This window comes from Bombina bombina, chromosome 3 (assembly GCF_027579735.1).
Source record: "Bombina bombina isolate aBomBom1 chromosome 3, aBomBom1.pri, whole genome shotgun sequence".
NCBI classification, from domain to species: Eukaryota; Metazoa; Chordata; class Amphibia; order Anura; family Bombinatoridae; genus Bombina; species Bombina bombina.
In genome coordinates this window covers 475,516,281-475,528,372 of record NC_069501.1, presented here as the reverse complement: position 1 = coordinate 475,528,372, position 12,092 = coordinate 475,516,281, and the positions used below count along the sequence as shown (strand labels likewise).

Sequence of the window (12,092 nt, the reverse complement as noted above, 5' to 3'; positions counted from 1 at the left end):
AAATAATGTATTATATATTATCACATCTTATATATTATTAGTGCTGTATTCACAAACGAGCACTACATGCAAATGATCTTCTTGAGAGATTGTTTAAGCTGAGCTGAATTTTAGTAACATGTGGTCCGTGTATTTGTCTTTCTGGTCTGTTCTATTTTACTATAAATAAAAAAACAAAACAACTAAATAAAAAAACGAATATATTTCAGAAAAAAAAAACAATCGATCAGAAAACCCCACACTATATTTTAAATGTGTTCATATTTGAACCCTAAAAAAACTGGTCAGCATACCTTTTTTTTTTTTAAAAAAAAAGGCACATTCTGGAACTTAAAGGGACAGTCAACACCCTACATAACAGGATTCCATATGTTTGTAACGCAATCGAAAATCTGGCTGCACCACCTACCTTCTCTATTACCTCTATCCTTGTCCTAGTAATTCTTCCAAATACATCCGTTAATCTACTCGAAATATGGCCGCCAAACTCCTCCCCCTTCTCCTTCTTCCCCATCTCTATTTCAAATCCGGCTCGTTCATGTAGGGATTGATGACGCGCACGATCTGTCATTGCGCATGCGCATTTGTAATTCAGTCCGATCGTAAACAGCAATCGGACTTGTCGCAGCATACACATATTTTAATTCATTTACTATAAGGTGTTTATATTTATGTTCAAAATGCAATATATTTTTATTAAATCGATATAAATGACAATTAATACGTCAGAAACTATTGGGGATAATAAAGTTCTGCATTTTTTGTTCCTATTGAATCGCGCATCTGCGAAACGCCGTGAACGAGTTTGAAGATTCTGACCGAGGATTACATTCTGATTGGAGGATGGATTGAAAGAGAAGGTTAGTACGTAACGGTGGGGGGAGTTTGGCGGCCATATTTCGAGTAGATTAACGGATGTATTTGGAAGGATTACTAGGACAAGGATAGAGGTAATAGAGAAGGGAGGCGGTGCAGGAAGATCTTTGTTTGCGTTACAAACATATGGAATCCTGTTGTGTTGGGTGTTGACTGTCCCTTTAATTCTATTGTCAATGTCAAATCTTATGAGTATTCAATAAGCCATTCCACAGGTTATTATAATGGAAATTTTAAACACCTGTACATTTTACTTGAAACTACTCAAAAAGTCTTATAAATATGAGCCCTTTTAATGCATATTTCAAATATGAGCCAAATTAGTTATAGCAATTCAGAGTTAGAAAGATTAAAAAAAAAAAATGGTGAAGCTTAAATATCTGCACTGTTCCAGTCACTAACACTTACATTTACAGTCTCTCTGGTTTCGGGTTAGCTCAAAGCCTGGCCTGCATTCGCATGACACCCCTTTCGGAGTCTCCCTGCAGATATGGGCGCAGCCATGATTCTTATCCATGCAATTCATCCCTTCTAGAGGAGAGAGAGAAGGGATTTAGATAGAGGAGACACTAAGATTAAACACATAAGACTCACATACACATTTATTTCCTCAAGCAAACTTACGCACAATAATAGATAGCCTTATTTTTAACTTTTTATCTATGTCACATGCATGACTCTGGTGTACACGTGTGAGCCCTCGTTGCATACTATCATCTTTTATTCATTTAACAGTATAGCTGCTCTACTCATTCACACAAACTAAATTCTTTTTTTAAAAACTGCACCCCAAAATAGAATCAATTACTAATAGAACAATGATGATTCACATTTTAAATTTACTTCAGGGAACTTTAAAGAAATAAAACAGAGGGGAAATCTTGAGGGTACTTTAAAGGAACACCACAATGAGCAATTAATTAAAATACTTTCTTACCTAATATTCAGTAGTTATGCTTTTTCTGCATCTATCTGTATAAGTGATTCACCAATTAAGATAGCTTAGCCTCAAGACTAATGGATAGGAAAGTGGATACACCAATTTGCAAGGTTTGTAATACTCCACTCTAATTGCTAGAAATGTGAGATTCGTTTCGGATCGATTCGGAAATTTGGCCGAATTCGTACAATTCGGGATTCGGAATTAAAATAGTGCCGAATCTACCGAATAAATCCGAATTAGTTCGGATTTATTCAGATTTATTCGGTAGATTCGGATGGCCATGGATTACACTAGTTTTGTACAGTATATTAGGTTATATCACTCTGCTATGGTTTACACCTAATATACAGTACATATACTAGTCTAATACACAGCACATCCCACCTAACACTTACCGAAATTCCGAATTTCCGAACCGAATTGAACCTAATCTAACCGAATTATCTTGAATCCGAATAAATCCAAAACGAATCCGAACCGAATTGATCCAAATGTTTCCGAATTCGAATCGATCCGAACCGAAATTCGAAAAAATCTGAATCGATCCGAACCGAACCGAATTTTCTTGCCATGCACATGTCTACTAATTGCAGGTAATGCATATTTATCTTTTAAACCAATAACATGATGAATTATTGCTAAATGGTGTTTTATATATGAGTGATATGGCAAGAAATTCATTTTATTTACTACTATTTACAAAATGAGATATGTCAGAACAGGTCCATGGTCTACTCTTAGCGATACTGAAATAATTTGATTTTAACAATGTCTGCCAATCTGCCAGTTTGATAATGTATATCGCTGCAATGGAACGAGGAAACTTCAAAATTCACATCTTTGCTTGTATCCATCATGCAGTAATTCCTGGGCTGGCCATCAGATTTATTATCATTTGTCCCAAAGTGAAACAAATGTGTTGAATACTTGATCATTCAGACTCCATATAATTGTGCTGCTGAAGTCTGCATGCTTGTTCTGATCTTACAGATAAACTGTCATCAATCCATTATAATTGATGACTCTCTTCTCAGGATGATTTTTGGACTAGCCATGGAACTCGCATTTCTCACTTTGTATTGATCTATTACATTTAACTAACTTTAATTACATTTACAACAGCATTGGTCAAGCTCCTTATTGTACAAGGCCTATGGTTTTTTTAATTCCATAATTTTTGTTAGAAGAGTTGTTTCTCTGTGACTCTATGGGCCTTGTATAAGACATTTTTCAGTGAAATTACTTTCTAACCTCAAAGTCTCTTGACTACTATAAAGAGAATCACCACAAAGCTGAGAACTTTCATCTTCCAAATAAACTGGAACTTAAAGGGATAGTAAAGACCAAATAAAACTTTCATGATTCAGATAGAGCATGTAATTTTAAACAACTTTCTAATTTGCTTTTATCATCAAATTTCCTTTTTTCTTTTGGTATTCTTAGTTGAAAGCTAAACCTAGGAAGGCTCATATGCTAATTTATAAGCCCTTGAAGGCCTCCTCTTATCTGAATGCATTTGACAGTTTTTCACAGCTAGCGGGCGTTCGTTCATGTGTGTCATATTATTAATATTGTGCTCACGCATGTTGAGTTATTTAAGAGTCAGCACTAATTGCCTGAAATCCAAGTCTGTCAAAAGATCTGAGATAAGGAGGCAGTCTGCAGAAGCTTGAATACAAGGTAATTACAGAGGTAAAAAGTATATTTCTATAACAGTGTTGGTTATGCAAAACTGGGGAATGGTAAATAAAGGGATTATCTATCTTTTTAAACAATAACATTTTTGGTGTTTACTATCCCTTTAAGAGAATCAGAAAGAATCTGGAAAGAGCATAATTTTGGGATGGTTTTGTATGGTGATATTCATATCTGACCACGGGAATTATAGAGATGACATTTTATACAAGTTGTTCCATAGCTAACACTTTTATTAAGTAAAGCTAATTGCTTATTGAAGGGATAAATAGTTCACTATTGTTCAATAAAAATAAGCTGTTACCATATGCAATCTATAAATATAAATAAGTATAATTAATGTTGGAACACATAAAAATGTGTGTGTGGGGGGGGAATCCCACAAACAACTAAAGTCCCAGGACACACAGTCACATAGAAGGAATGCTTGGTCGCCTCTTAATTGTAGCCCTGGACTAAGGACAACTTGCAAACAGAATTATTCTAAAAAAACAGAAAGTGGGGCACCATATACCATTTTCTATTTAATGTTTAATGGGATACAATATCAATCACAGAATATATTCTATTCCCAGTCACCAACACAATGGCTCAACCAACTCTCCTCCCATCTAGCAGCAGACAATGGATGACTCACTTGCAAGAAACTTCTTAGAAAGTTGAATGTTCTTAATAAAGAAAATATATAAAAAGTTGTAAAAGCTACTGTATACAATTTATATAAATTAAATACAAAATGTATGCTAATGTAGCAACTCTATAAACTGTGTTTCTCATCCTTACAATCCTTACATATATATATATATATATATATATATATATATATATATATATATATATACACACACATACATACACAATTTATAAGCCCTCTATAGGATGGACGGATTTGACTAATATAATTAAATTATTTAAGAGTGACCATGAAAGTTTCGGTTGAGGTTCCTGGCCAATAAGAAGATATACAAACTGGAAACGATTGTTAACATCAGGAACCTGGAAATTATAACTGCAACAGGGGGCATTTAAGTAAAAATAGTATGACTGGATAGTTGGAAAAATAAAATAATAGGGATTAGAGATTCCATTTTGAACTTCCTTATACTGATGATGCTGAACAAAACTTCTGAGATCCCAAACTTGACAATATGTTATAGGTGTCCTTAGTAGCCTATCACTGATGAGCATTGCTAAGGGTATGTAAGAAGAGACGCCATAATAAATACTTGTACTGGAACTCTTCGGAATTCCAGGTAATAGCTGGTTATTTTTTCCACACCTAGATGATAAAAGACATTTTAGGGAACCTTTGAGGAGGCGACTCCTTACTATTTTTCTAATTATTAATTTTGAGGACAATACTTTCAGTCCAGCACTTTCTTGTACACTATTAATTAAGAGTAGCCATTTCCATAAGAGATATTTGTGTATTTTTTAAAGTTATGAGATGTTTTAACTTAAATGCTAATTAATAAATATGTTTAACAGCATCTCTTAAATATTCCACTATATGTCCATTATTCTAGTCCACTGAGACTAATCTTTAATTTCCTGATTGCATACTTTAGCCTTTCTGGCGCTCCTATTTTTTGTACTTCTAGTATACTTTTCTTTCCAAGATCTTGTTAGGGGATCTTTTAATAGTGAAGCTTGTATGCTTAACCGGGCGCAGTCTACTACATAATAAACTGCACTCGGCCTCATAGGGTAGACATCTTCATGATAGGCTAAAGCCATCTTCAGGATAGGCAAAAGCCATCTTCAGGATAGGCTAAAGTCATCTTCAGGATAGGCTAAACCCATCTTCAGGATAGGCTAAAGCCATCTTCAGGATAGGCTAAAGTCATCTTCAGGATAGGCTAAAGTCATCTTCAGGATAGGCTAAACCCATCTTCAGGATAGGCTAAAGCCATCTTCAGGATAGGCTAAAGCCATCTTCAGGATTGGCTAAAGTCATCTTCAGGATAGGCTAAACCCATCTTCAGGATAGGCTAAAGCCATCTTCAGGATAGGCTAAAGTCATCTTCAGGATAGGCTAAAGTCATCTTCAGGATAGGCTAAAGTTTATCTGCCCAGGTCATTTAAGAGATTAGTTTAATCCAGTTAGTCCAGTAAAATCAGGCAATTAATCTGATTAAACGTTAACTATACCCTAATGTTTGTACACCCTCACAAAGGTAATGTAGTTTTCTGGAAGGCTGTTTTTGTCAATGCTTAATGCTTATTACGGAGCAGTTCTTCACGCAGAATGAGTCTAACAGAAAAATAGAATAATGTGTTTTGCTGGTATGTTACAGCAGGCCTCCAGCTAAAAAACTACACAGTTGTCTTAGGTCCTATTTTATGACAAACCTGTTTGACAACAGTTTGAGTAACATACCCCAATTTAAAAATGATGTGTTTTTGATTAAAATCAACAAACATCACAGAAATATCACACGTGTGCAGCTTAATTAATGGTCTAATCCCTATGACAGAAAACTGGTAGACGTTTGGTAATTTTTTAATATGTACAATATACTATATATATAAATACACACATATATATATATATATATATATATATATATATATATATATATATATATATACAGAAAGAAGTGCACTCACAGGAACGAACAACTGGCTCAATACTATTGTTAGCCTGTTCTATGGCGATATATATACACACACACACACACACAAAATATACAAGAGCAGTCTCCATAGTTATGCTGTATATATGAAACAGGTTATAGTCTCAAAAAAGATTATGATGTTTCTCAGTAAGGGAAGAAGATACTAGTCATACTAAGGCATCAAAGTAACATACTTCCTATGCCCATGTTCCTCTAGGCTCAAAAATGTCCCTTTTTTGGGTGGCTTCTAACTTGTACTAGGAAACCTTCCTTTTTCCTTGTATGTGTTATTTTATCTTAGTCCATGAGAAATAAAATGGAGCATAAACCATTAAAAGTCTGATTATCTGTAGTTGGACTTAAAACGGTTGAGGTGTATACAGAAAGTCAAGTGTGGACAATGTATTAAACAAAACTTTTAATAAAGTGAATTTAAAAAAAAAAACAAGAAAAAACAAACAAATGTTAAATATTGTATGAGAAATGGTAGAAGAAAAAATTGGAGGAATTCAGTGATTTACAAAGCAGTTACTTGTGTGTGTGCAATACACATGAGCAATGCAACTCAATGACGTCCAAAGTGATGAGCTCATAAGGAGTCAGACATTTTATTTATTCAGGACACATGAATGTGAGTCATGCTGCCCATATGCAAGGCATGATCCCCTCCTCCCTTAAATTACTGAACTGTAAATCCCATAAATCAACAAAGCATTAATATAAACAAAGATGAGCATACCAGAAGGAGGGTGGAGAGGAATATGATTGAAGGGCTTCTTGGAGACAGTACATTTAATACTGTAGTTTAAGTCAAGCATTTAAAAAAAGAAGAAGCTTTATGCTGATTAAATGCCCTTTATATCACGCTATAGCAATTCTTTGTCTCTTTTAGCTAAACAATACCATGTGTCTGAAATTTAAGCTTGTTAGCTTTCAATTCTAAGATGATATGTAAAGAGCTTTACCCCTATGAAAACAAGTAGTCATAGAAGAAATAGCTGACACCAAGTAAATACCTTTTTCCTCATCATGGTGAACCTTTAAGTGAGCCTCATGCCACGTATATTTGCATAGGTGCAAAATATTTAAAAAAAACACAGCTTTAGGGCTTGTTTGCCAATCATCATGTACATGGCTTGCGCAATGTGTGATTTCATCTGAACGTATACAAATAAATATAGCAGCAGTCTCTCATGATCATACCCTCATCCATTTACTGAAATTTAAAGTTTAAAGGAACAACTTCCACAATCTTAAAAGATTCCACCTTTGCACACCTTCTGGCCGCTGGATGCAGGTGTGCTGGTTGTCACTGAGAAAGAACCCCTCACGGCAGCGGCACTCGTAGCTCCCCATCATGTTTACACACGTTTGTTGGCATCCACCATTCCCTTCCGCACACTCGTCCAAGTCTGAAAGACAAGTATTGAGATTAGCTTCACAGGGAATGCCATGAAAGTAGCAAATATGGTGAAAACATACAAATTGCTCAAATATTATCGATCCAGACTTTGAACACGATTCTGTGACAGCTGTAAATTTTAAACACATCTCTGCTTAGATATTCATTAAAAAATGATTACAACCAGTTGTAACAAAATAAAACTGTGCTACTCTGTGAATCTTCAATATTTAGGATTTGGACTATTATAAATAGTTGTATTGTTTATTTAAACACATAGGGGCCAATTTAACAATGTGCGCTGTCTGCATTTATCATTGCACAAGCATTTCTAGTGAAATGCTTGTGCAATGCCGCCCCCTGAAGATTCGCGGGCCAATCAGCCGCTAGCAGGGGGTGTCAATCAACCCGATCGTATCCGATCGGGTTGATTGCTGTCCGCCGCCTCAGAGGTCTTAAGACCTCTGCTTCTTAAATCTTGTTTCAGGCGAGCCTGAAGGCTTGTGTGAAAACAGCTGCATTAAGATGCATACGGGGCATGATAAATCGGCCCCATAATGGAAACCTAAATGATGTCTGCGAAAAAAAATAATATATATATATATATATATATTTTTGGATGATGGTCCATGCATGGGTGGTCCTCATGGGTAAAGAGAGGGTCCCTTGGGTGTGAGGTGAACATTTCATGAGTAGGGTGAGGGTCCTATGAGTGTCGTTTCCTATTGGGTCATTGTGATAGTGGTGTATTGTTTACAATTGGTTGGTGTATTCTGAAAGTGGCAGTCAGGGGTACAGCATTTCTCAAAGGAACTTGGGGCATGGATGCTGTATGAGGTTTTGTTGGGTGATTGTACACAGAAGACTTCATTGGTAAAGCGAGGGTCCTATCCATAATCATGGGTACCTTAAGGGTGAAGTGACAGTTTCATGAGTAGGGTGAGGGCCACAAGGGTGTTGGGTGCTCACAGGTGGTGTAGGTTTTCATGCCGACCCTCACAGAGGCTGACCTCATGGAATTATCTTAAAAATAGGGCATTTGCCTGTGAGTGGTGAGATGTCTCCTATAGAAAGTAATGGAAAGGGACAATACATTATGTAGGGCGAAGTTAGCAGTGAGCAGGAGGTGGAATTAAAAATTAAATCATACATACAAAAAATAAACACATTGCGCTGCTTTCTGCGTATAGCATCTTACAATCGCCTCTATTTTCGTATGCATGTATTTTTCTATTAGGGTATTAAGAATTTTGCGTATTTTATCACAAAATTGCCACCTTTAGTTTGCAAGAAAAAACAGTGAGATCTGTTAGGCCGATATGTTTAGATAATTATGCTGGGTTCTGAGAGAAAATTTCATACACGCTCATGGAACGACCATGTTCTGTCCATTTTACGATAAAACAACAATTACGCTTTGTATTTTTTACCTTATAACTACAAATTTCTATGTGATTTTGCACATCCAGTGTACTTAAATTACAATTTACGTAGTGCATATTTAATTTGATTTATTCTTGCATAATTTACATACAAATTTTACGTTTTTGATAAAATAACATTTTTGGTTAACAACAATGTTATAAATTTTGATGCACCTAAACAATACAATTTTTCCTGTGTAATTTTGTGTGAATGGTTGAAATTATTAGTTTTGTAAGAGTTTTAAATTACGATTTTAATTGTGCACTTTGTAATATACATCTCGCTCCCATAAGAAAATGCAGTATACGCCCCTTAGCAAAACACCCTGTTTCCAGGGTAAAAACTATTTTTAGGTTATTCCACAAGGGAAATGGAAGGACTGGCGAGCATTCTTATATAATCTCACCAGTCCAGAGAGCTTTAGATAATCGGGCAAATAGTTATCAAGTGACTATAGTTTGAATTAATTAAAGCTTTATATTTTCCCATTAGTGTCTCTTCAACCTCTGTATTTTATACTTAAAGGGGCAGTAAACCTACAAAATAATGTTGTATAATTCTGCCCATAGTGCATTAGCTGAGCGCCAACTTTATACAACAAAGTATTACAGAGCTATTTTATTACAAAGTTCAGTTTTGCAGAACGCCGCCCCTGGCTCTACTGAGCGGGTCTGTTTATTTCTAAGCACATTGCGGGCACGCTGTCTGGTCACAGCGCACCCGATTGCGCTATGAAACTGAATGCAGCTCGTTCCTGCCACCAGACCAGAAGCGAGCTACATTCAGTTTAATGGCGCGATCGGGCATGCTGTGACCAGACAGCGTGTCCGCGGTGTGCTTAGAAAAAAACAGACCCGCTTAGTAGAACCAGAAGCGGCGTTCTGCAAAACTGAACTTCGTAATAAAATAGCTCTGTAATACTTTGTTATATAAAGTTGGCGCTCAGCTAATGTTATATAATTCTGCACTATGTGCAGAATTATAAAACATTACTTTGTAGGTTTACTGCCCCTTTAAGTGCATTCCTGTGTATATAAGGGTGACAATAGTACCTATCTTTATAGATTACAAAATACAGATATATTATAGCTGCTTTTTCAGGCATTGTACCTTAAAGAGACATTCCGGTCAAAATTTACATGCACATAGATTAATTACATCTTTGCATAGAAACATATTTGCAACATACATGTATTAGCAAAAAAGTTTCTAGTGAAAGTTATAACTGTATTAGTGTTCACATTTTTCTCTGCATGTGCACGCGAAGCATAGCTAGATATTCTAAGTGCAACAGCATTTTAAATACTGCAGCTGTTCAGAGCACCAGTGTGGCTTGTCTCATGTCGCAATAAACAAATTGAGTCATTACAAGATGTTACAAGCACCTTAGGCTCTCTAAGCAAGTGCTGTGTTTCAAATGCTGGTGCACGGTAGACTTGTGCGCGGCGAAAAAAATAGTTTTGTTTCGGATCGATTCGGATGTTTTAGAATTTTATTTTCAGATCGATTCGAATTCAGATACATTTGTTTCGGATTCGTTCGGATTAATTCGGATTCAAATAAATTTGGATGTATTCGGTTCGGATTCGATTCGTAAATTCGGAAGTTCGGTATGTGTTAGGTGGGATGTGCTGTGTATTAGACTAGTATTATGTACTGTAATATTAGGTGTAACCCATAGCAGAGTGATATAACCTAATATACAGTACAATACTAGTGTAATTGTGATTAGTCCATGGCAATCCGAATGTTACGAATAAATCCGAACTAATTCGGATTTATTCATTAGATTCGGTGCTACGGTAATTCGGAAATTCGAATCGATCCGAATCTCCGAATTGGACAAATTCGTCCGAATTTAAATTCGGAACGAAACGCACATGTCTAGTGCATAAATACACTTTTGAAACAGCTATAGCTTTTATTAGAAGCATTTTTGCTAATGCATGTATATTACAAAAATGCTTCTGTTCAATATCGAAATGCACCCATGTGGATTCCAATTTTGGCTGGAATGTCCCTTTAAATGAGATGGTTTGTGAAAGTGTCTTTAGTGGAGCCTAAACCTATACAAAGTATAGGTTAGTATTCTTAGTTTTCTTCAAGTTGGCAATAAGAGGTTTGTTTTTGTTTTTATTTACATTTTATTTGCTTTTTTATTTTTTTCAGGTTGTTCATGAACACTCCTGAGCTTTACTTTCACAAATTGTCACTTTTCACCACATTATAACGTGATTGTCTTCTTTGTGACACTATGAATGAAATGATAAACAAATAAAAAAGAAGCAAAGGGTGTCAAATTGTGATAGGGTAAAGGGAAAAGAGAAAGAAAAAAGTTACAGAGAGGAAGGAAGAGTGACAAAAAAACAACAACAAAAAAAAACATAGGAGGAGCAGAAACACAGAAGAAAAGTGTTATTATATACAGGTAGCCCTCAGTTTACGTCAGGGTTAGGTTCCAGAAGGAATGGTAGTAACTCGAAACCGTTGTAAATTGAAACCCAGTTTATAATATAAGTCAATGGGAAGTGAGGGAGATACGTTCCAGGCCCCTCTCAAAATTGTCATAAGTAACACCTAATACATTATTTTTAAAGCTTTGAAATGAAGACTTTAAATGCTAAACAGCATTATAAACCTAATAAAATAATCACACAACACAGAATATATAATTAAACTAAGCTAAATGAACAAAACATTTGCTAAATAACATTATAAACCTAATACAATAATCACACAACACAGACTTCACTTGCATTTTTCTGCAAACAGTTCTTTTTATGCATTCCAATCTGGACTGATTTATAAACAGGAAGATCTTGTTCCTTTGAAATCTGCTCGATAGCTCAGGTCTGGTTAAACTGATTAATTTCAGCTTGCTTGGCTTTGCTGCAACACAAGCGGACAGCTCCACCTACTGGCTATTTTAATAAATGCACTGCTTCTCAATGCTTTTCAATAGCAGTCACATGACTGGAAAAAAGGTTGTTATTCTAAAACGGTGTAAATTGAACCGTTGTAAAACGAGGGGCATCTGTATATGAATATTGACCCGTATGACAGGAAAACAGGGGTGGTTGAGATTGTCCCTATAATTTACTTTTAGAATGTAACCCTGTGTTATACATAAACC

At 35.6% G+C, this 12,092-nt stretch overlaps 1 protein-coding gene across 1 annotated transcript in view; it reads right to left on the bottom strand.

Annotated features, from left to right (window-relative positions):
* The window catches only part of SCUBE3 (signal peptide, CUB domain and EGF like domain containing 3), a 237,351-nt gene that overhangs the window by 138,323 nt on the left and 86,936 nt on the right, over positions 1 to 12,092 (bottom strand). Inside the window, exons 4-5 of the mRNA XM_053706789.1 lie at positions 7,410 to 7,544; positions 1,285 to 1,407 (exon numbers count right to left, since the gene is read on the bottom strand). Of these exons, the coding sequence (XP_053562764.1) occupies positions 1,285 to 1,407; positions 7,410 to 7,544 (258 nt within the window). The remainder of the gene's footprint in view (positions 1 to 1,284; positions 1,408 to 7,409; positions 7,545 to 12,092) is intronic.